Source organism: Crocodylus porosus, unplaced genomic scaffold (genome assembly GCF_001723895.1).
Source record: "Crocodylus porosus isolate Cpor-Errol unplaced genomic scaffold, CroPor_comp1, whole genome shotgun sequence".
NCBI lineage: Eukaryota > Metazoa > Chordata > Crocodylia > Crocodylidae > Crocodylus > Crocodylus porosus.
Genome location: NW_017728925.1, coordinates 11,823,703 through 11,848,087, shown reverse-complemented (window position 1 = coordinate 11,848,087; position 24,385 = coordinate 11,823,703). Strand labels below are relative to the sequence as shown.

The following is a 24,385-nucleotide window of genomic DNA, read 5'->3' as shown; positions in this document are numbered from 1 at the left end:
TAAATAAAAGTAGGATGCCTGTCAAAGGATTCGGAAGTATCTGAAGCCCCAGGCTGAAAAGCCTGAGGTGGAGAACACTTGCTGGTAGTGGGGCCACATAAAACTTTTGAACGATTCAAAGAATTCAGAACCGACCTGGCTAATTTGACCCGGTACATGAAAAAATTTCCAAACTATATTAAAAAAAAACCCAAACAACTTGCTGTAACGTGAGCAGCGACTCATTTTACAGTGTGGATTCAGGTTGCAGCCTGGACAGATTAAGGCCTGATAATCACCCCTCGCCTCCCTGCAGTTCCTCCATGGCTGTCTGCCTCTGCCTCTGAAGTTCTCTGCCCGTTCATCAGTAGCAGTGCAGCACTTAAGCCCCACTTTGCATGCAGCTAACTAGAGGGCTTTCAGCCAGTGATGCTAAACAAAGGATCCCAAATCCCATTCCAGCAAGCCACCGAAAGGCCACGGGGCACACAAGAGCACAATAGGGCTCAGCACAGGGCTGGCGGTCTCAGGCTCTGTTGCCACACGTTCTAGCACCTGCCCAGTGTGGACACAGCCACACATGCTTCATTAACCACCTCACTGACCTCTTCTCTGAACCAGCCTTCAGAGCAGGACAAGGATCCCAAGCCTCCCAACTGCAGTGACATGCAGACAGTGTGCATTTCCTTGCACAGGACCTTCGAGTCCTAATACACATGTGAAAAACATCCAGCCACACATCCCAGCCATGTGCATGTGTGTGCACACATGTAAACTCCTGTAGCAGGACCAGAGCTGCATTGCAGCACGCGGTCCCAAGGCAGGTACCATACAGTCTCAGGATCTCTCTAGCTCTTTTGTTAAACCCCTCATTCCTCCTCCATAGCCCCCATAATCCATTTCTTCTTCACTTTCTCCCCTGCCTTGCCCACGCTGATTTGCTCTCAGCTCTGCTGCAGCAACCATCACCCACCCAGACTCTCTGCCGCTTATCTCTGCTCCTCATACCTACCCCAAGCATTGTTGCTAGGCTCACTCGCCTTCCAATAGCTCCACCACCCTTTATCAGTGCTTCCTGCCTTTCAAGGAGAACACAAAACAACAGCAGACTCTTCCTATGCCTGAGGAAGGGTAGTTCTACCTGGTAAGCTTGTAAAGAACAATTTTTCCAACTATTTAGTTGGTCTAATAAAAGATATCACATTTACCCAAAGAACCTTGTCGGCCTATGTCCTTAGACCAACATGGTTATGACCAACACTTCCTGCCTTTCAATGCATTTCATTCCTCCTTATGCTCTCTCTTCTCCAGCCCCAGATATATTCACAGTGGTAGATGTGTGACTTCTTATCACCTACTATCACCAGTAACATTGCAGTTAGTCAGGTATTTCTGCCAGAAAGTAGCCCCTTGTAGTTCACCCAGCGATTAAAAACTTAGAGACGTTGGGTGCTAGAGCTCCCGGCATCATTTCCTACTATTCTTTGGGAACATGCAATTATGCAGAGCTATTATCTATGATTTGCAGCGTAATTGCCAGGTAATTATATGGCTAATTGGGAAGCCAGGGAATGAGCAGATGGCCAGGACGGTCTCCTGTAAAGGAAGGCAAGATCATGCAGTGGCAAAGACAAGTCACCGGGAGGGAGCGCGGACCTGTGTTGGGGTCACAGCTGCCGTGCTGGTTGCAGGTGCAGGGGATGCAGCTGGAGAAGGGCCCGCCAAAGGGAGCCTCTCTCTTGAAACCAGGTGCGCAGGAATCGCAGAACTGCCCAACATAGCCCTGTGGGCAGACGCAGTCCTCCACCCAGGACGCGGGCGAGGAGAGCCCCGGCCGAGCAGAGGTGAGCCGGACCTCGTGCAAGGAGACCCTGCCTGCGGAAGGAGGAAAGGGAGTTAAAGTGGGTAGAGGAACCCGCCCATGAACTGTCAGTTTGGGAGGGGAACCCAATGTTGTCTCATTTAATGCCCTGTCTAGGGCTGCCCTCAATCCCAGCCAGGGCCTTGCCTGTGCCAGGGGTTGCACACACAAAAAGGTGGAGACAGTCTCTTCCCTGGAGACCCGATAAGGTGAAATCTCACTTCCCAGGATGCCATATCCCCGTTTCACTGCAGGGCTACCCACTGCAGCACCCACTGTCTGCAAAAAGCTGCAGTCAGCCCTTCCCTGGAGGGACAGGCTCCCTACAAAGCAGCTGCCTCCTGGCTGCCAGGGGTCACTTACGTGGTGCCTGGCTGCTACCAGCCTGGATCCGGAGGGCAGTCAGGTTGGAAAGCAGGTGCTGGAAGTCGAAGGATGACAGCGAGGGGTCCATCTCCACCTCATGGAGCCTGTGGGGAACCAGCCCAGAAGGAGCGGTGTGGCCTCACCCACTACAGCTGCCCTGCGCGCACTGGGGTGGGTAGGCTGGGGAAATCCCTTGGCCGGGGAAAGGCCCAGCTGCATCAGAGACAGGGGAATGGCAGGAGGTATGCCTACGAATTACCAGAGGAGGCTCAGGCCCCGATTCCCTGTGGTGTGTGTGCGGATATGGGTGTGGGTGTGAGTGCATGCATGCACATGTGTTCACGGGCAACAGAGAAGGAGGCTGCTTGGGGAGAAAAGCAAGGCGAAATTAGCCCCAGGGGAAGGTGCTGGCAGAAGTGGGGCTGGAAGGGATCTCCAGAGGTCACTGAGTCCAAGCCCATGCCTGAGGCAGGATCCTCCCTGTCCCAAACCATCCCAGCACATCCATTGTCTGGCCCCTTGGTAAAACTACAGTCAACCCTGACACAACACCAGACGTCACATCCGAACCTGCCCCAGGTGAAGCCATGGTGGCCAACGTCCTGCTTCTGTAAAGTTGTTAGTATACCCTCCAGAGATCCCAGGAAGAGGCTGTGCCCCCGCTCCCAGGTGGTATCAGTCTGACCACGGAGGAAAATTCCTTCCTGACCCCAAATACAGCGATCGGTTTGACCCTGAGCAGAAGGGCAAGACCCTCTAGCCAGGACCCTCCGGGTTTAAATCCCAGCAGAAGCATAGGCACAGTCCAGTCACAATCCCCAGCTTTGGCGACAGACGACAGCCAGTGCCTCTGGGGAGGCTTAAAAAACCTCTGAGACATGCAGTGGCAAGGCGTGGGGAGAAATTTCCTCCCAGACCCAGGTGGCAACCACCAAGCCCAGAAACCTGGGGAATTGCCACAGCAGAACATAGGCATCACTACACCGATATTACCCCGGACCAGCGGCTCTCCTTGCACACCTCCACTGATGGAGAGTCCTCATCTTCCCTAGGTGTCTACTCACTGCTCTAACAGTGGAGAAGTTTTTGCTGAGGTCCAATATCAACTTACTCTGCTGCAGCTTCAAGCTATTGGCCTGTCCTCGGCTTTCTGCAGGTCTCGAAGGCCTGCACCCTCTCTGCCGGCTTCTGCCAACAGTGGGGCCAGGTGCGCTGCTGGGTTTTGGGGACATGGATGCTCGTGATCAGGGCGGGGGACTCAGACCACTTGTACCTGAAAGTGGCCTCATGCTCGGCAGGGAGGGACTGGCTGTCCCCGCCTGGCAGTGCCGACGAGCTTGATGACACCACGATGCCGTCTCCCTCCAAGACCAGCCCGATGGGAAACGCCAAGGGTCCAGTTTCGTTCCCCTCCACTCGGATGTGCAGTGAGAGGAGCTGCCCATAGCTGAGGTGCTGGTCGTGAAGGAACTTCTCTGGGGAAGCGAAAGGAAGGGGGAAGAGTCGGTAAGACGTGGGATGAACCAGATTCTCCCACCCTCTGGGCCCGATCCTGCTCTGAGCGATGTCAGTGGCAGAACTTGTAATGAATGTGTCGTTAGCTTGTGCAGTTCATTGCCACGGGACAGGGTGGAGGCAGGTAGCAGAGCCAGGTTCAAAAAGGCACTGGATAAATTCATAGTTTCATAGTTGGTCGGGTCGGAAGGGACCTGAGCAGTTCATCGAGTCCGACCCACTGCCGTGGCAGGAAAGAGTACTGGGGTCAAACGACCCCGGCAAGGTGATTGTCCAGCCTCCTCTTAAAGCCCCCCAGGGTAGGAGCCAGCACCACTTCGCTTGGAAGTCGGTTCCAGATCCTAGCCGCCCTGACCGTGAAGTCGCGCCTCCTGATGTCTAGCCTGAATCTCCCCTCTGCCAGCTTGTGACTGTTATTCCTGGTCACTCCTGGCGGTGCTCGGGGGACCAGGGACTCCCCCAGTGCCTGCTGGTCCCCCCTGACTAGTTTGTAACAGGCCACTAGATCCCCCCTCAGCCTTCTCTTGTGGAGGCTGGCCAGGTTCAGGTCCCGCAGCCTCTCCTCATAGGGCCTGCCCTGTTGTCCCCTGATCATGCGAGTGCCCTCCTCTGGACCCTCTCGATGCTGTCCACATCCCTCTTGAAGTGCGGCACCCAGGACTGGACACAGTACTCCAGCTGCAGCCTGACCAGTGCCGCACAGAGGGGGAGGATCACCTCCCTGGCCCTGCTCGAGATGCATCTGTGGATGCACGACAAGGTGTGGCTGGCCTTCCTGACCGCGTCCCCACACTGCCGGCTCATGTTCATCTTGGAGTCAGTGATGACCCCCAGATCCTTTTCTGCCTCTGCATGGACGAGAAGGGAGTTCCCCAGCCGGTAGGTATGGTGCCAGTTCTTCCTCCCCAGGTGCAGCACCTTGCACTTGTCAGTGTTGAATCCCATCCTGTTCTCCTCCGCTCACCCCTGTAACCTGTCTAGGTCCGATTGCAGCCTATTCCCCCCTTCTAGCGTGCCCACGTCCCCCCACATCTTAGTGTCATCAGCAAATTTGAACAGGTGCTTTTTACCCCCTTGTCCAAGTCACTGCTGAAGGTGTTGAACAGTGCGTGCCCGAGGACCGAGCCCTGGGGGACCCCACTGCCCACGTCCCTCCAGGTCGAAAATGGATTCGTGGATGATAGATCTATTAGTGGCTATTGAGCAGGGCGGTTCAAGATGTTTCCTCTGGCATCTCTAGAGCCAATAATGGTGGATGCCAGAGAGGGTGTTGAATAGGGGACAGATCACTCAAGAAATACCCATTTCAATGCTCTCCCGCTATAGCATCCACCCCTGCCACTGTCGGGGACGGGGCTAGATGGACCCCAGGGCTAGTTATTTGACCCCAGCGGTCTTTTCTGCCCAGGGCAGGGGGCAGGACCCGATGATTTCCCAAGGTCCCTTCCAGCCCTGAACTTCTGTGAATCTGTGACCGGGATGCCACTTCTAACGCCATGTTTCAGCCAGCATGCCTGCGGTGTGCAGCCCCCAGGCCTCCCTATAACCACACTCTTGGCAGCATGAATTCCCCCTCGTGGCAAGAAGACCCACAGCCCCGATGGACAAGGGGAAATGGCCAGCTCCTACACAGTGCTGCTCACCTGCAGCTCTCCAAACACTCCCCCCAATAGAGGTGAGAGTCATTTCCTAGACAGGGATGTACTGAACAGGAAGGGACACTGCTGCCTGAGCTCACCCAGCAAATCAACGGCAAGGCAGGAGATAAAACCGAGCATCAGGGCACTCTGCCTGGCTTTGAAGGCACCATGATTTCATCCACAGATGATGGTTTAAACAACCGACCCCAGGGCGGGTTCTGCTGCAGCCGCATAATGACCACCGTCCCGACACCCCTCACCGATACCCGGGCCGTACCCGGCGCGATGAAATCCGCTGGCTCCTGCTCGAGGTAGATCTTCCCCTTGGCCCAATGCAGAGGAGTCTCCTTGCCACCTGCTGCCTCGGCTTTCCAGCCCTCGGGCCCTGCGTGACGGATACACAACACCTGAGCGGGCCGCTGGCCTGACCGGAGAGCCAGCAAGGGGGGTTCAATGAGGAACGACCATCCGCCCCCAAAACGTCTTGACCTGGCCAGAGGGTCATGAAGGAAGGCTACGTGGACATCCAGCCTTTCCATATTCAAGGAACCCCTGACCCGAATGAGCCCAAATTTATCCCATGAGCCCTCTCTGGCTTCGCCAGGAGCACAGTGGGGGCACCCCAAATCAGCGGGGGAAGCATGGAGCAGTGAGAACAGTGGCGGGTGCCGAGCCACTGACCGTCCAGCCCATTTGAGAGTCACGTCCCTCCCGGGGCCACCCCTGCATGGGCTAGATCAGGCCCTACTTCCGTTCCAGAGCTAGGGGACGCGTCATGTCCACACCGCGAAGGACATGGCATTTTTAGTTCAATCAGGACACACTTCTTCTTGAGGTATCTTCACCCTCCGGGTCTCTGGGCAGCAGTGCCCAGGTCAGGGAGCATTCATAAGCAGAGCTGAGCTACCACCTGGCAAAGCCATAAGGATATTTTCCCCCGGGCCAGGAAGGGCTGATTCAGCTTCTCAGGCCTTTCTCCGCACACCCCCATCCTGAAGCCACGGGACAAGTCCCATCAGAGGGGACAAGCTCCCAGGTGGAGCCCTCAGACGGATGGTGGGAGAGCAGCTTCTGGACCAGCTGCAGGGTTTGATGTTGCTGTTGCCCCGAATCCTCGGCAGAGGGCACAGTCTCCTCGGATATAGAGCCTGGGGACCGGCGTTCAGCCCCGTGCACGCCCCTCCGGCTGCAGAGCTGGCAGAGACCACCCTGCTCCTGTCCCCTCAAAGCTGTGCTCATCCAGGCGCCTTTCCCCAGTGGGGATGAGCCCGGCTACACACAGCGACTCGGCTGAGGTTGTGACGCCGACACGAGAGCTCAGAGGAGGGAGCAGTCCTTTTGGACCCTTCCCACCTCTTCTGCAAAGGGTGAGCAGGAGCCTGCTGCACCTTGCTACGAGCCGGGGTGGCAACACAGCGACTACGCCCCAGAGGAGCGCAGGGGGCCCAGGGCTGTGGGGGGAGACCTCTTTGCCTGTGACCATCTCCTCCAAAGCAGCCAGCTGTGCTGCTCCCAGGCCGGCGGGCTGGTACCTTGGCTGAAGTCGGAGTGGATGCGATGCACCTCGTACCCGGTGGCCGCTGTGCACACGTTTGAGTGGCCGTAACAGAAGCAGCTGGTGCAGCCGGCGGGGTTGTGGGGCTCAAGGTTAAACGAGCCAGGCTGGCATCTGGCACCAGGGAGAAGAAATGCACTGTTATGAACGGGGCAGGGGGAGCTCACAGCTACTCCCCTCGCAGCCCCACGCAGCATGGGGAGAAGGGGGTGTGTGCCTGAGCCCGAAGGAGGAAAGTTGCTCCAAGCCAATCCTGATCCCAGCCCCTCAAGCCGGCACCGCTGCAGGGGGTTTGGGGAAATGAACCATCGCGGCAGCACTGGCTGCAAGGCCAGGGCAGTCCTTTCCTCTCCAGCAAGAAGTGGGGAGCTCTCCCCTTCTCCCATCTCTGCTCCAAGCCCCGCTGGAAGCAAGAACGACGTTCCTGGTTCCCCCTACAGCCACGAGGCGCTGCACGGAGGCAGGCTGGGCTTCCACCCCCACTGCCAAAGGGGAAGGCACTTCCCCAGCCCTGCCTCTGCCCCCATCCTACACTGCCCCGGGCACAGCCTGAGGAGCCGCTCAGCTCACATGTTGCACAGGTGCCCTTCCACCTTCTCCTTGCAGGCGCAGCGCCCTGAGTTGGGGTCGCACGTCCCCACGCTGCCAGCGGGATCACAGTCGCAGGGCCTGCGGGGGCGAGAACCACGAGGTGAGAGCAAACCCCGTGCCCCAGCTCATCCCCTACCGGCACTTGCGAGGCCTCCCCTCCTCCTGCTGCTCAGGCCAGGTAGATGCTGCTCTCTGGGGCGGGATGCAGAGAGGAGCCCAGCACTGAACCCCCACCCCCACAGCCCAGGAGAGGGGTGGGATGGGTGCGGGGGTGCCGGTCTGCACTCCTAAAGCCCAGGGCATCTGGGCTCAGGCCTCTCACCTGCAGCCCCCTTCACTGAGGGAGTGGAAGCCGTCCTGGCAGCGCTCGCACTTCCAGCCGGTCACGGTGGCCTTGCAGGGGCAAGCTCCGGAGCTGTCACACTGGAGCTGCAGGGACCCTGCGGGGGACCGAGAGGTGCCAAGGCTGCGACAGTGGGCAAGCCAGGGAGTCTGGAGGAGGGCAAGGGCAAGCGGGGGAGACACACTCGTGGACATTTAAGGCTTGTTCCACCCAGGAATTCAAGGGGACAGCTTAGGTAGGCCTGCCCCAGAGCTACTGACACCCATATTCCTGTCCCTGCCCCCAGCCCAGAGCATGCTTCCCTCCAGCTCCGCAGTGCACAGGCTGGGCCTGGGGGTCCCAGAGAGGTGTGCTGGGGTAACCAAAGGTTCAGATGACTCCAGAGCAGTGAGTGAAACAAGATGTTCTGGCAAAACCCCTTCACAGCCCATTTGGCCATCTGCACTGGGCTTCCAGCAGCCCTGAGCCCTGCCGGTACCCTCTCCTAGAGTAAACTTGCCCCAAGACCCATCCCGAGGGTGGCTGGAGCAGCAGATGGGGCTGTGGCATCAGCCATGCCCCTGCCAGCGTGCTCCCCGCTGCCCCGCCTACCTGCCACGTTGCAGCTGCAGGGCTGGCAGGCTGCCCACCCATCCCAGCGGTAGAAATTCGGCCGACAGCGCTCGCAGCGCGGCCCGTCCGTGTTGTCCCGGCAGTGGCGGCAGTGCCCGCCGTGCCCAGTGCTGCGGTACAGCTCCCGGTCATAGAAGCACTCGTCTGAGTGTCCGCTGCAGTTGCACGCTGTGCCGGGGAAGGAGAGAGAACGGGAACTTCACAGGGGATGAAGAGGACAGCCAGAGGTGGCGGGTCGGCATGGCTGTCGGAGGCTGAGGAAGGCCTGGGCCTCGACATGGACCCACCATCAAGGACCACAGCTGGGTCCAGCCTAGGTCCCCGGCAGTGAAGGGCTCGTGTTTTCTCCCTCCATCACCTCTCCGCATTGCCCTGTGTTGCGCTGCAGCAACACTGAGGAGTCTCAGGCACAAAAATGCACGGTCCCTGCCCCCAAAATCTGCCCCCCACACTCCTGGGATGCTGGAGAGAGATGGTGGTGGAGGGCTGTGCTCTGCTCTGCAGGTCCTCAGCCTGGCTGCTGCGTGCACTGACAACAGAGGGCTCTGGGGGTTTCCCTCTGGGCACAGAAGGTGCCAGGGCAGGCATTTTCTCACCACATTCGTATGACGTGGCAGCCAGTCTCTTTTGTATGCCGGGGAATAGGAGACGTGACTGCCCCAGGGGCAATCAAAGATGCTGAAATGACTTTGCTGGGCATCAGGTGCTATGACCCACAGCCTACTGCAACCCCCTGGGTCAACCATGACCCACTGGGCAGGGACTGGACCCTGCAACCTATGCAGAAAAGCCCCCTTGAGAGAGTAGACACAGCTTTCCAATGCTGGTAGCAGGGCTGGAGCTTCCCTCCTGGAGCAGGGCAGGGCACCAGCTTGACCTGGTAAGTGTGGAGTGAGCACAGAGGAGGCCCCAGCTGTGCCTTCCCCGGCAGTCATGAGCCTAAGGATGCACCCTGACGCCCCTGAGGCACCAGAGGCATTACGGGAGATGAATTCAGGCCAGAGATGCTGGCCCTCCATCCTACCCCCAGTAGGACAGTGCTCTTGGGAGGAGATTGCCCTGCGGTGCAGCCAGCAGGCTCAGTGACTTCCCCCAAATGCTGCCGCTTCTTCCCTACTCCTGCCACAAGTATGGGTAAAAAAAATCCCCTTGGCACCTTGTAGCCAAGAGAGAGCCCACAGACACATGGCACAGGATCGGGGTACTCACGGAGGCATTCGTTAGCAGACTCTGCTGTGCCGCGCGCCCACGGCCGGTCCTGGTAGAAGGCCTGGCACTGCTCACAGTCCACGCCGGTGGTGTTGTGCTGGCAGAGGCAAGCCAGCTGCCCAGCCTCATTCGGGGCACACTCGCTGGCATGGCCATTGCATTTGCACCTGGAAGGGGCCAGAGGGGGAGAGCCACGGTTTCCACCTGCCTTCAGCTCCTGCAGACCTTAAGCCGCAGGGAGCATCTGGCTCAGCAGAGCCATTCCCTCCCAGTTTGGACTCAGCTTGCACTGCCCGCAGGGAAGCCCTAGGAGGATGTGCCCCAAGCCGTAATGGACTCAGAGAGGTTGCACTAAGGTGTTATCTCGAGGTGGCAGCCAGAGTGAGCAGCATCCCTTGATCAGCTACCCCTCGGGCCTGTACACTGGGCCCCTCGCAACATATGTGCATCCAGGAAGGGTTTGGAAAAAGGTAAAGGACTGATGGAGGCAGAAGTGAGCGAGATGTTGAGAATCTCAGCCGGAAGATGAAAGGAGGCTATTTCTTGTAGGTGCCCTGCTCTAAGCCACGGTAGCAGAAGCATGCAAAGCAAGGCCCGTTTGGGACCAGCTCCCAGCCGTTTGGCAGGGGAGAGCTCTGGTCTGCTGGATGGGGCAGCTGCCTCCAGCACGCACCAAGAAGGGAGGATGGAGCCCACAGACCGCGTCCACGGTAGCAGCTGGAACGGAGAAGCCTGAAAGGGCCTGGGGTAGTAGTTTCTGGGCCCCCTGGAAGGTCATTTGTTGTGACTGGCTTTGGACAGGATGGACGTCACCCGCGCCAGAGGGGGAGAGACAGGAGCAGAGGCCAGGCTGCTTCAAGGCCAGCCAGCTGCTGCCCCTTCCCCGATGCACTCCCCGGCAGATCCAGCCATGAGGTCATTCAGACTGAGGGTGGCCTAAATCTAGCACTAACAAACTCCAGCTGTTTGGGCCCGGGGTGTTCGAGATGGTCAAGGCTGCTCCTCCTGCAGCCTGCAGCACTTCTCCCACCCTGCTTCTTGGCTGTGTCTCTGCCCCGGAGCACGGGGCGCTGCTCTCAAGGGGCGCTGGGACATGGGGCAGGAGCAGCGAGATGGAGTAGACACAGGCTTGCTCCACTTGGGAGCCTGGGAGGAAGGGCTGGCATATCCAGGGTGGTTCCTCACCAGCACTGAACGCAACCCTTGCCCAGCTCATCCTCAAGATGCCAAGTGTCCTCTGCAGGCTCCCGAAGGGTAATTTTGGGCTGATGTGGCAGATGAAAGGAAAACGAGCTCACCTAGACAGGATCCCTCAGCCCTCCACCCACAGCCTTTCCCTCCTGCCAACAGTGTGCCCCCAGGCTTCAGTGCCAGGGGCAGCAAGGAAGTGGCCACATGCCTTATGGGAATAAGCGGGCTGGCATTGAATCTGCAAGGCCCTGGAGGGTGTCTGCAGCTACCACCAGCCACGCTTGTCCCTGGGCTTTGCTTCAGTTGATGGCATGGGAAGCACCCTTCCTTCTGGCTACAATGAAGCTGCATTTTAGGTTTCTAATTGTGCAAAGGCCCGTCCCACACAAGCAGATTCCCACAACCAGCTTTCGTGCCCGGCTCCATTTCCCAGAAAGGGGTCTCCGTCAGCTGCACCTGGAAGTTCCCCATCCCTCCCACAGCAGGAACTTTCCTGCAGCTCCAGCTTTCCGGGGAGCAGGGGCTGTAATGAGGGACATTTAGGCAGAGACAGGACGACCCTTGAACTCCACTAAATTCATGCCACTGAGAGGGCTTTTTGGAAGGACCAAGACAGAGGATGGCCAATGAACGTACGTGGTGCCCTGTGTCATGGGACAGCTCAGGTGTAAAGGATTCTCACTGGAGGGTCCCGCTGTGTGGTATCAGCTCCATTTTACAGATGGGAAAACAGAGGCATGGAGAGATTTAAGTGACGTGACAAGGTCACACAGCCACTGAGCTGCAGAGCTGGAGGCAGGACCCAGGAGTCTGGGTCTTATGCTCAGAGATATGTTCCCTCCTGCTCCACACTGCTCCTTTCACCAGCCTGGCAGCCCCCCTACCTGCCGCCTACGGAGAAGTCTGTGATGGCATAGTAGTAGGACTGCAGCACCTTGGGGTCCTTGAAGATGTCATCTCCAAATGTGTTGAGCCGATTCAAGGAGATGAGCAGGTCGGTGACAGTCACCCAGTCCTGCAAAACCCAGGGCACAGCATATGAGGAATGGCTCAGGCAAATGCCTCCAGACTAGGAAACAGAGTCAGCAGCTCTGTTACAAGATGGAGCAGAAGGGGCAATAGCTACCATGGGAGTCTGGACCATGGGATATAGCCCAGCAGGACCCCTTAAATCCAACCCATGCAAGCCTGGCTCATCTGTGCCTTCCTACGTACACATGTGGATGCACACAGGCTCCCACCATCTCCTAAAGGCATTAGGAGTGGAGTCGCTCTCTTTGCCTTCGAGCGGGTATCTCTGCGGCACCCACACCACGATAATCAGAGCACTGGCAATGGCGCTGATCTCTGAGCACAGGCAACTCCCCCGAGCTACCACCATCCATGCACCCACCCCCAGCCAACCCTGGTACCTGCAGAACGGGGCTCTGGTCAAAGCTGTAGGCGCTGGGGCGGCCTTCCAAGGTAGAGAAGGCCACGTTCCCCCCACTCAGCGGGGAGATGTCACTAAACTCCTCAGTGCAGAAGGCCACGTGCTCGTCCTCACCGGGCCGCAGGTACTGCCTCTCCCGTTTCCCGTACGTCTTCTTGCAGGAAGCACTGTAGTATTGGTACGGTACCCAGGGCCCGCCGGCGCGGCTGCGCTTGTAAATGGCAAAGCTCTCCGGCCGGCTGGTGTGGAACTTCAGCCGCACGTAGGTGATTTCGTACGACTTCCCTGGTGCGAGAGGAGAGAAGAGGAGACAGCGAGGAGGACAGTGAGCTCCCCAGAGCCTGCAGAGCTTCCCTGGGGTGTGAAGGACTTCCGATTTCCACGTGCCTGCCAAAATCTGGTGACATATTGCACCAAAGATGGGGTCATGGGGTAACCAGGACACACTATATATGTTATGCCCCATAAGAAACCCCTGCCATGTACTTCTAAACTGCAAGGAGTTTAAGAACCAATAAACTCATTTTACGGGTCTGAAACGACCCCGGAGTCCTGATGCTCAGGACTCCTGATGCCCAGCCACACGTGGCTGCCCCTGCTGTACCTCTTGGGTGGAAGACTTCAGCCCCCGGACTGCCGCTTTCTGCACAAGCACAACATCAGCTTCCAGATTTAATGGCTAGAACGAGGAGGGGAGGTGGGCCAGTTGGGAAGACAAGCTGCCCTGAGAAACACAGGAGATCAGAGCAGCCAGGGCGCCCTCCTCTGTGCACGGCCCAGGTTAACCCGAGGTGGGCAGGGGCTGCTCACAGAGTGGCCACACGCTCCTCTCGCTCAGCACAGCACAGCATCAGCTCCGGGCAGCACATACCAGCTCCTGCAGCCTGCCACTCCAAGCCCCACGTTTACTTCCGCCTCTTTTGTTTCTCTTGATACACAACCAGATATGTCAGTCCAAAGAAAGCAACGCGGCTGCTGTTCAGACGCTGCCGCATGCCAACAACGGGAAGGAAGAGACTGGATGTTAGGAACTGGCCAGCCCATCCACACTGGGGTCAGAGCTGGGACACGGGCGCTCAGATCCTGGTGCCTGCTGAAATCCGACCCAGCACGACTGTGCCCAAACCACTGCCCAGATACGCTGGTGCAACAAGCCTGCTGGGTCTTGAGCCCAAGTCCGGGGCGCGGATACCCCCATTACAAAACCCTTCCTGCACATTGGACCCAGTTCAGATCTCACCTATGCCACTGAGGAGCAATGCCAGCGAGCCAACGACTCACTTGCACCAATGGCAAGGCCAATGCCATCATGCCAATTGGTGCCAGCTCTTGAGCTGGCCCCGGGGAACCAGAGCAGTGCAAAACCAGTGGAAAGGAGAGGCCCATCAAGTCCAGCATCACTAACTGGCTTCTTTTGGGCAGCACGAGGAAAGGTGCAGTTTGGGGGGAGCAGATCTTGGTATCCTCAAAGCCAGGGCTGTGCAGCGCTGCTGTTGCGTTGGCTGTAGAGAGGAGCGGCAGAGGACTCCAGGCTCCGGGGCCTTCAACCCAACCCTGAAACCACCTCTAAGAGTTAAAGAAAAAGACTAAATACGAATATCAAACTGCTTAATTGTACGAGACAAAGGGCTGGGCCAGCTCAAAGACTGGTTTCCTCCATAATTAGCTACAAGCCTTGGCTTTATTTGAAAAGATAATGAGTTTGGGATGTTAGAGGGGTTATTTCGGGACTAAGACAACAAACCTTTAATTGGGCCCATATGGACCATGTCAGCCACGGGCTGTGACTTTGCAAGAATCCCCTAAAGGAACCGAGTTAACTCGGGCTCCTGCAAGCCCGGGGGGGACCTCTGCGAGGGACTGGGCAGTAGGGCGGTCCCGGACCGCCAGGCCCGACAGCCTACCAGAGACTAGCCCTGCAAGAGACACAGGCGTTGGGGAGAAAGCTGGATGCAACTCAACTCCCTGAAGACGCAACCTCACACAAAGGCTGGGTCTAAGCCAAGCGCCAAAGCTCCTGCCCGCACCCTGCGCTCCCACGGCTTCAGTGACATGGAGACGCAGCCCCTCCCAGGATCCGGCCCATCCCGGTGGTTCGATCCACCTTCTCCAGCCATCCCGACTGCCCTCTGCTCCTCTCTATCAGCCTCCGGGAGCTGCCTAAATTGATGCCGTTGAGGGATGAATGCATCGATGACCTCTGGGCTCCCTGACCTGTTTCCATTTGGTTGCTTTTTCTGATGCATACGTGCATTTAGCCAGAGAGAAATACAGTATTTTGGGAAAGCTGAGTCTGGCGGGGCTCGATATGGCTCTCAGGGAGGCAGAAAATAGGCCTTGTGGGTGGCTGGCACGAACGGGCATTCCCGCAGGGTACAGGGGTCTGGAGTGGATCAGAGAGGCCATGGGTACAAAGCGTGTGCTGCTCTCTGTGCTGGGGACGTCCCCCACACCTTGGAGGACTCTGGGACTCTCAGTGTCTTGGGTGGGTTTATTCCCAGACAGGAAATTCCTTGGGGGGTGTCTAGGAAAACAGAGGGAGGTCAGAGCAGTCAACGGGCAGAGCAGTTTCCTCTGGGAGAGAAGTCGGTCTGTGCACTGTGTCAACAAACAACCAGCAACCGAACCCTGTGGGATAAGCTCCGGTTCGGGGCAAGAAGGGAGGAGAGGAAAATTGGGGTTCCCAGGTTCAGGCATCCAAGTCGTCCAGGGAACAAAGCACTGACCAACAAGGAAGCTTTTGGAGTTAGGTCCCGATCCAGAAAGTGGCTTCAAGTTACAACGCTCTCTGTTACTCCAGTGATGCTCCCCATTGACCCATGACTACAGACATGGCTGTCACCAAGGGAGAAACTCCAGCACATAATGGTTTCGCCTTTAAATCAAGTCAGAAGAAGATCTGACATACAGGATGGAGGGAAGAACAAGCACTACGGGGCCTGCGATCAGACCGTTAAAGGAGGACTCCTGCGTTCTCTTCTGTTTGTGCATCAGTTTGCCTAGATGTAAGACGGGGGGAATAATATTTACCCATCTCACAAGAGGCAAAAGGGGTCGAAGGATGTAAAATTCCCCGTGGTTTCCTGATGCAAAACATGACAGGCAGATGGAGTATTACTGTCAGCCTGAAAGGTCTCCAATGCAGAAGCCAAGCAGTAGTCCCCCAGGACAAAATAGAAAGCAGTTGCACAAGGATTCAGATATAGGAGGCAACAGGTCCATCCTGGTCCCCCGGGGGCAAAGGAAGAGGTTGCGTAGACTGGCAGATTCTAGGAACGCCGCTAAGACCAGGCAGTCTACGGCAGGCAGGTCCAAGAAGTTCACGCGTGTGGAGTCTTAAAAGATTTGGCCGAGATGGCTGGATCATTCGGCCTGATCGTCCATCACCTCGAAACGCTGACAAAGTCAGCTGGAAGAAAGCTAATGTCATGCTATGTCTCAAAAGGGTAGATGGGATGATCTAGGTTGTTATAAGCCTGACAGCTTGACTTCAAGCAAAATGGGCGAAATGATGGAATGGCAGATAGGAGACTCGATGAATACAGAATGAAAGAAGCATGCTATAATTAATGGTAATTAGCATGGGTTTCTGGAAAATAGATCTTGTCAAATTAACCTGATGTTTTTGTGGTTGAGATTGCAAGCCTCCATTGGTAAAAGTGACAGTGTCAGCTTCTGTAAGGCATTTGACTTGGTTTTACACAACATGCTGATTAAGAAACTACGGTGACACAAGCCCAAAATGGCATCACTAAACAGATTAAGAATTGGTTAATTGACAGAGTTCAAAGCATAACTAAACAGACAGTCAAAGAGGTGCTCTTTCTAATGGGGTCCTGCAGAGATCAAGCTATTTAACATTAGTTATGAACGACCTGAAAGGAAAGGCTGAGACAGCACAATGAAGTCCCGCAGATGATGCAAAGACGGGGAGTTTTAAGAGGGCAGGGTGCCGACAGAGTGACCTGGACCACTTTGCAAGCTGGGCATAGGAAGGCGTTTTTGTGCGGCCAGATGTAACACTGCACGTCTAAGGAAGAGAAGGGAGGCCACCTTACAGGAGAGGGGGTCTCCGTACAGGGAAGCAGCAACTCTGGCAAGGACTTGGGGGTGATGGAGGGTCTCCCATTGATTGTGAACTCCCAGCATGACTTTTTAACCAAGAGGGATGCGTCATCGGGGGACTATGGAGCAGGAGCAGAGCGGCTGGAGTACCTCTGCATTTGGCACAGCTGCGACTCCGTTGGAAAACTCTGCCCAGTTCTGGGGCCCACGGTTCAAGAGGATGTTGACAACGTGGAGGGGTTCAGAGAACAGTCATGAGAATTTAAAAGAAGCATTGAGAAACATGCCCTCCAGAGAGGGATACAAGGAACCCCATGTATTCAGCTTAATCGAGGGAAGGCTGGGGGTGACCAGATCCCGGCGCATAAGATCTCCACAGGGAACGGAAAGCAGACCACAGAGGACTCTTCCATCTATCAGAGCTACAGCACGATCCCATGGCTGGGACTTGAGACACATTCAGAGCAGAATTACATTTGTCACGGGATGCGGGGGTAATTAACCACTGGAACATTTTACCCAGGGCTGTGGTGGAGCCGGCGTCACAGGAAATGGTTTACATCCAAAGGGAGGCTGGGGGAAAAGAGCTGCTCTCATGCAGATGGACCCTGACTCCGGAAAGCCCCGTGGCATGGGTGAGACAGGCCAGGCCAGATGATGCCCGTGGTCTCTCCTGGCTTTGTCCGAAGGCAAACCCTGGTTCTGCAGAGGTGTTGGGATCTGGAGCGAGGGCGGTTTGGCTCACCCGGCGGCATCTTTCATCCCAGGCAGGACGCCCTTGCCGGGATTCAGACCAGATGTCTGTCGATTCACGGGGGGTTGGGAAAGGAGCGACCTCTGCAGAAACGAGCTACTCCCGTCTCCCTCCCTCCTCTCTGGGGAACCAGCGGCTGCGGCATCAGCTTCCCCCCATCAGCGGGGTGGAGGGCAGCACCGCCGACCTTCTCCATCGGGGCAGGCTCAGCGTGCGTCTCCGAGGAGCAGTCACAACGAGCCGACACAGCTCCAGCCCTGGACAGCATCCCTACGTACTATTAGTTTAGCTCTGAACAATGGTGCCTCTGTTCCTCCTCGCACCATAAAGGTGGCCGTCAGGCTAGGAATGACAATGGAAATATCACAGGCCTGGGCAATCGCCAGCATCGTTCACACAGCAGGGAAACACATCCAGCTCTTAAACACACCAGGCACCACGCCGCACGGTCAGGCTCCAGCCAAGGCAGGCCGGTTGGGTAATAATGTATACGTACAGAGCCAGGCCCTCGGCAGGTGAGAACCGGCCTCATGGGCCCAAGATCAATGACAATGATGCTTCTTCCAGCCAGCCGAGGACCCAGCCCATCGAAATGGATCCCCCTGTCATGTTGCTCCAGGTAATTGCACTGGAGTTAATGGAGTTCCTGGGAGGTGCTGATGCAGCCTGCCCAGGCTGCTTAGCCTACACCCAGCGGCCTCCGCTACCACGCAGTCGTGGGAAGCAGCAAACACTGATTCCCATTCACTCCACCCTTCAGACACCCTTCATCGGCGCTGCCCCTGCAGGCCCCCACCCGGGCTGCCCTGGCCTGCGGTACTTTTTGTTCAATATTTAATTGTTTGACACAGATGTTTTCCCTCTGGATGACAAGAGGCAGCTGGGGTCTAGTGGGATCCAGGTTACGCTAGCAGCCTCATGGGGGCCTCCCAGCTCTGCCACTGTCTTCCCATGCGGCCTCGGACAAGTCACATAATCTCTGCATCCCTCCGACTGTGACACAACGCCCATGACATGGGCAACTCCCCCGGTGCTGGGCCACGCTCTCTGGCCTCCACTCTGCAAAGCCCTGTGAGATGATGGATGGAAAGTGCTCCAGCCATGCCAAGGCTGAGTCACCCCGCCGGCCATCCTTCCCCAGCTGTAGTGGCGTCATGTTGGTGCCAAATGTCAACGTGACAGAGATGTTTGGTGCTCACACGCCTCCTGGATCGCATCAGCCCCTTGGCACATCCTCACTCTGCCCTGGCCACTTTGAGCCCAGCAAGAAACAAGCTCCACTTCCCAATCTCCCTGCCAGCGCCCTGCCCCATCTCACCCCCATCTCGTGGTCCCCTGCCACTGCAAGACCCCAGCAACCCCCAGTGCTCCAGTGTTTCTCCTCCTGAGAGCCCTGGAGGCAGGGCCGTGCCATTCGCTGGGTAAGGCAGGCACAGGGAAGGGTAAAGGACTTGCCCAGGGGAGCACCGGAGCCAGGGAGAGAAGCCCAGCTGCTCCAGCTAGTGCCCAATGGCTAGACCGTCCCGCTTCCCCCACCCAGCTGTTGAGCAAATTAATCCCATCTCTCTGTGCCAGCTCACAAGGAATCATTTCAGCCCGGACCCACCAGCCACCCTCTTCACTACAAGGACCGTCTCTTTCCAGCACCCCATGCCAAGCCCCGACTGCTGGAGGGGTGGGGGCAGCCAGCAGGAGACTCGAGGGGCTCCTACAGCCCCTTGGTTGGGCAGGTCCCCGGGGACGGGGCGGATGGGGGGATTCTGGCTGCACTTACCCAGGCGGAGGGTGATGTTGACAGAGTTGGGGTGCTGGACCCCAAAGGCCATGGACTGGCTCTGCCACCAGGTGCTTTCTTCCTGGCTGTGGAAGTCGGTCAGGTAGGTGGCATTATGGTGGCGCAGGGGGTCGCCCATGTCACAGCGCCGGCACAGCTGGGTGGAGCGCCCGTCGCCCATCTGCAGGCAGTAGTCCTCTGGCGGGGACCCGCACGTGTTGGTCACCTGCGCCTCCCGGCCAAACGCTGCGTTCTCGAAGACGGGCATGCAGCGCCGGGCGCGCCCCTGCGCATCGTAGCAGGAGTCCATGCCCCCCGCGGCGGGGCGCGGGCCCAGGCTCAGCGCAGCAGCCAGCAGGCAGAGGCAAGGGGCTCGCGGCATGGCGAGCCAGCAAGGGCACTCGGCTTCCTCCCCAGTGTCCGAAGCGGTCTCTGGAGCCTCGCAGCCGTCCCTCCTTCGGCGCGGGGATGGGTCAGCCCCCAGGCCTGGATGCTTTCGCTCCGGGTTCCACCTTGTGGATGCTGCTGGAAAGGCCAAGGCCCGGCTTCCGCGTGCTTAAACCCCAGTGTTTTTGCCCACTACCCACCTTGGGGCTGGGGTCTCCCCACTGGAGGCAGCAGCCTGAACCGCCAGGATGAGGGTCTCATCCCCATTCGGTCAGGGCACCTATGGAGTCCCCGGGCCATCCCAAAAGCCCGTGGGACCAGGCCAAGCTAGTCATCCCCAGAGCCCTAGGGTCACTGCTCCAGCCTTGCCTCAGAGCTGCGAGCCTATGCCCACTGCCCAGCCCTGGCCAAAGGATGCCTGTAAGGGTCGGTGGCAGAAGGCCACCCCACACCCAGCTGACTTGTGAGTAAGGATGCTTGGGTCTCCTATGCCTCCTCCCCACCCAAGCTGCTGGCTCCTCTCTGCCCCAGAAACGGGCCTGCTACCTCTGCGTTTTATATAGTGTCTAGTGAGGGGCAGCCGAGATTCCCCACCTGTTGCTCAGCACTGAATTGAGACACGCAGGAAGACCCTCAAGCTCCCCGAGCCCTGGGGCTGGCTCTACCAGGCTCTCTCCTGCACAGGCCGGCGGGTGCGCCGCAGTCCTGACCCGCAGCACCTGGATGCACCAGCCCTGGGATCCCCCACGGCTGTGCGGGAAGGCCCTGCTCCCCCCTCACCCCCTTGCTTGTGGGCTGGCTACCCCAGGATCCCCAGGCCTGAGATGCTGGAGTGCTCTGCAGACCCGCTGCCCAGTTTTCTGCGCTCAGCTAGGACCATCTTCATGGCCTCGGGAAGCCTGCAGGGCAAAGTGCCTCCGGTAGATGGCAGCCAGGCACCGTCCTTCAGCTCCAGCGGTGCGCGCCCAGGGGTGCAGCAGCTCGCGGGTGTCTGCATCCCCGGCGCTGGGCAGCGGGAGTGCAGCAGCCCAAGCCAGGCTGCCGGGTAGACGCCACACTTTCCCCAGTGCTTCATGAGGCTGATGAGTTCATCACCCTGGAGATCATCGAGCAGGAGGCAAACCGGCAGCTGAGGGGGGAAGATCCTGTCCCCAGAGCCCTGAAGCAGGGGTGAAGGCGAGTCCAGCAAATGCTTTCTCCGCAGCAGAAAGCATTTACCGGGGGTGCAGGAGTTGCATTGGCAGTGGTGCGAGAGGTGACAATGTGTCCGTCGGCCAGCGAGTCTGCAGGGGGGAAGTGCCTCACCTGGCCCCAAGGCTGCATGTGCTGGGGAGCCCTGGATCCATCATCTCCTGACACCCAGCCTGTGGGCCGGCGCGAGTGCATCTTGGTGTCCAAACCACGCTGTGGCAGTGACACTGGCTTCCCCCATCCCAGGCATCTCGCTCAGCCCACCAGAGCAGCTCTCAGGAGGTTTCTCCGCGTCCCAGGCTCCTCCTGGAAAGTCCTGTGAAGTGTAAGAGAAAGCATTTGCTTTCCCGTAGTTTTCCCAGCCCATGCTGGGATTCCAGCAAGTGTTTCCTGGACGCTGCAGAGACGCGGCCTTGCCGCCTGCCTCCCGGTGGGCATTTAGCTCAATCTTTAGCTTAGCAGCTGTGAAACACAACCGGGCTGAGCCATGAGGATGCTGATGCAGAGACAGATGTCAAGACCCGGATGGGAGCGGCAGAGGATGCAGATGCCTCGTTGGTTGGCGCTTGCTCCCCAGCTGGAGTCAGGCATTGTAAGACTCAGCCTTGGCATAGGTCGGCACTGCCCTGCAAGGGCCCTGCACTTCCAACAGCCCCAGCCTCACAGCTGCAGCCTGCAAACACACACGGCTCCCCAGAGCCAGGCAGCGGAGAGATGAAAGCTGTGATTCCCGAACAACTTCCCTCCCACACCTGTTTCCTACTTACAGCAGCACCAGGGCTATATCGTGTGCCCTGCAGCACACCCAGCTCTGCCAATGCTCTGCAGTGTTCCCATGCAAACGCGTCCTTGGCCCTTGCCGGTGTCTGCCAATGCACGTCAGCCCATCCATCACCCACCTTCTCTGCTGGGCTTGCCCAACTCTCACCACCCTTTGCTCCAGGCTGCAGCATCGCCAGCAACAGCAGTGTTTGCCCCACACAGCTCAACCCTGGACCCGGTGCCCCTTGCTAGGCTGGGCCTCGCCCCTACCCAGCGCATCTCAGCTGTGACCTGATGAGGATGTGGCTAAGGGAAGTACTGGGATGTATGAAAGGGCACAGACTTGAGGGGGCAGCGTCAAGCCCCTACTCCAGGGTGAGGTCTGGTGAGTGGCCTTTGTCATCTGCTGGCTTCTCTAGAGCCCCCGCTGCACTGTGAGGCATTCCTGCCTCCGTTTACTCAGATCCAGAGAAACCAAGAGCCAGGTCTAATGGTCACAAACTGCTGGAAGACTGTTTTAGACTGGACACAAAGAAAAACTTCTTTACCATCCGAGTCTGGAATAGACTCCCCCCAGACGCGGTGCAAGTGCTTACTCTGGACACCTTTAAGAAACGCTCAGACGCTCGCCTTGCTGGGGGGGTCTGACCCCAGCTGACTTCCTGCCCTGAGGCGGGGGGCTGGACCTGATGACCTTCCAGCCCTAATGTCTAGGAAACCTATGGAGGAAGACAGAGACTGAACTGCCTCTGGCAGGCAAGCACTCATTGCTTCTCTGCAGTCTCCATCCAGCACCAAGCCCCGGTGGTAGACGCAGTGAAAAATCGCTCTCCAGTGAGAGCAAGAAGTCACCTCTAGAAACATCCTGGAAAGACTCTCACAGCTCAGCCCTTATTGATAAATCTAAGCTCCCCTCCACCTTCTCCCTCCTTATTATTATTTATCTTATTTTTGTCTCACGGCTTCTCTTTCTCTGCACAGCGCTGGGGGAAAACACTGGAGAATAGCCATGAATTATAAAGGTCTTAGGGAGTCCAAAAGTGGTTCCCACAGCACTGCAGTTTCAAAGCCGTATTAGCATATATTGACCCGCGTTCTGACAGCTGGAACCGAATCCTCCAGGAAGGGCGAGTTTCCCAGCACTACCAAACTTCACATCAGTTGCTTGTGGCTAAATGGCCTGTAGCAAAGCAGCTGAGGCTCCCCTGCCCGCCTCACCCGTTTTATCTGTGCTTTAAATAACAGCTCATTCATTTCCATGGGTGTGACCAAAAAAATAAGAGCAGGGGGGACTGATGGAGAGTGAATCTTCACAGGCCAGAGGCAGCGGCGCCTCTTCCTTCTGGGCTGAAGTTGCTCCAAGTATGTGGTCGGGGAGAAGGCAACAGGGAACTGAAAAGACATACTGTATTGGGGCTGAAAATTGAGGGGGGCAGGCAGGCTGCAGGGGTGGGCGGAGAGCAGCGAGTGAGTGGGGTGGAGCTGGAGGAAGGGACAGACACCCCACTCCTCACTCCGCTTTGGTCCCTGCTGCCTGGGGCCTGGGGCAGGCACCTACCCTGGAGATCTTCCAAAGGAGACTGGACGCACCCCTCGCTGGGACTGTTTGACCCCAAGAGTCTTCCTGCCCAGAGCAGGGGGCTGGACCCAACGATCCCTTCCAGCCCTGAACTTGTGTGAATCCGTGAGCAGGAGGGGGGTAGCTGTGCGAGGCAGCTAACTGTGGACCAACAGCTAGGGGGGCAGCTCGCTAAGCGGGCATGACGGCGGTGGTGTACTAAAGGCGAGAAGGGAAGCAGCCGGCCAGCCCGGGCTTGAGCTAACCTCCCAGGTCTGCCTTTTCCAGTGGCAGCTTGCTCACTTGTCTGATGAGATGCCCCAAGAGGTGGGTGGGCAGGTGCCAGGGCTGTTGGCAGCAGTGGTGGTGCCACAAGCATTATCCTATGCAGCATCATGACAACCGAACGCGGGCACAGCGCGGGGGCAGCCAGTGCTGGTGGGAGCCAAGGGGAGCGGAGGGCGATGCCTTTCATGAAACGGCCCGCTCGAACATCGCTGGATGACAAACGTGACTGAATCAGCGGTGACTGCGTTTCGCCGCTGGCGGGTTCGTGCGATTTCCAGCACCGCCAGCCAAGAGCGAGGACTCGCTGACATGTCCCCAAAGGTGCATCCTGATTTGTTGTGGCACCTCTGATTGGCACCCTGGCACGGCACCATGTCCATGCCCAGGAACGTGCTTCATGGCTTGTCAGACACGCTCCCGTTGGCAACCTGGCAGAGGAGATGCCAGCCTGTTCCCCGAATGGGCTTTGTCAGGCACTTGCCGATTGATTGGCATCCTGGAACAAGGCAGCATCTCCTCCCTGTCCCGGAGAGAGCCCTGCCATTTGTCACCTACCCGCTGGGCACTGGGAGAGGGAAACAGCGTCCAGAGACTTCTCCTGCCAGCATCCTGCTATTGCTAGAGGTCACAGTGGAGCTGGCAGGTGGCTTAGTGACTGGCTCCGCGCTATGAAAAACTCCTGCCAGGTGAAGCCCTGCAAAGCACGTGTTGGTCTCCTGCAGCAAAGCCCCGAAGGAACAAAGCAGCACCGCTCCCCTGCTTTCCTCGGGTTCATTTTTGTCATGCCAGAGACTAAGTTACCAGCAGTGACGGGTCCCGTTTCCAGAGGTATTGCCCTTCAAGAATCATCACAATTCGCTCCGGCTTTGACTTGGTCCAGCGGAGGAAAACATGAGGCAGCTGTCTAGTCATCATGTCCCTCCAGGTCAATAAACCTCATTGAATTCAGCCCGGGGTGGGGGGGTTGATGGGCCTGGGCTTCCCTTCCTTCTCTCCTGCCTTTCTTTTCAGGAAAGACAATGCCCGCTCGCTAGGAAAGAGGTCCTGGAGGGAGTCACAGGAGCCCCACTGGCTCTGGGCAGTCCTCTCACTTGTGGATGGAGCCCCAAGCCTGAAGACGGGAAGTCGCTGGGGAGAAGCTGGGGCACCGCACCCTGCTTGCGGCAGAAGCAGCTCAGGGATGAGAGCGGTGGAGGGCACCCACCTCAGGATTTGCCCTGCTTTCTTCCACCACAGCGGGTTGCAGTGGCATGGAAATAGCTCCTTGCCCTTGCATCCATGCCGAGGAGCCTTCACTTATCTGCTCCCAGCC

General features: G+C 57.8%; 1 protein-coding gene across 1 annotated transcript in view; it reads right to left on the bottom strand.

The window, feature by feature from the left end:
* Positions 1-19,329, bottom strand: part of LAMC3 (laminin subunit gamma 3) — a 35,161-nt gene extending 15,832 nt beyond the window's left edge. Inside the window, exons 1-12 of the mRNA XM_019540811.1 lie at positions 18,888-19,329; positions 12,275-12,579; positions 11,747-11,877; positions 9,672-9,838; positions 8,442-8,630; positions 7,830-7,947; positions 7,487-7,585; positions 6,894-7,030; positions 5,639-5,746; positions 3,480-3,681; positions 2,204-2,310; positions 1,636-1,854 (exon numbers count right to left, since the gene is read on the bottom strand). Of these exons, the coding sequence (XP_019396356.1) occupies positions 1,636-1,854; positions 2,204-2,310; positions 3,480-3,681; positions 5,639-5,746; positions 6,894-7,030; positions 7,487-7,585; positions 7,830-7,947; positions 8,442-8,630; positions 9,672-9,838; positions 11,747-11,877; positions 12,275-12,579; positions 18,888-19,269 (2,164 nt within the window). The 5' untranslated portion in view covers positions 19,270-19,329. The remainder of the gene's footprint in view (positions 1-1,635; positions 1,855-2,203; positions 2,311-3,479; positions 3,682-5,638; positions 5,747-6,893; positions 7,031-7,486; positions 7,586-7,829; positions 7,948-8,441; positions 8,631-9,671; positions 9,839-11,746; positions 11,878-12,274; positions 12,580-18,887) is intronic.
* Positions 19,330-24,385: the final 5,056 nt, after the last annotated feature.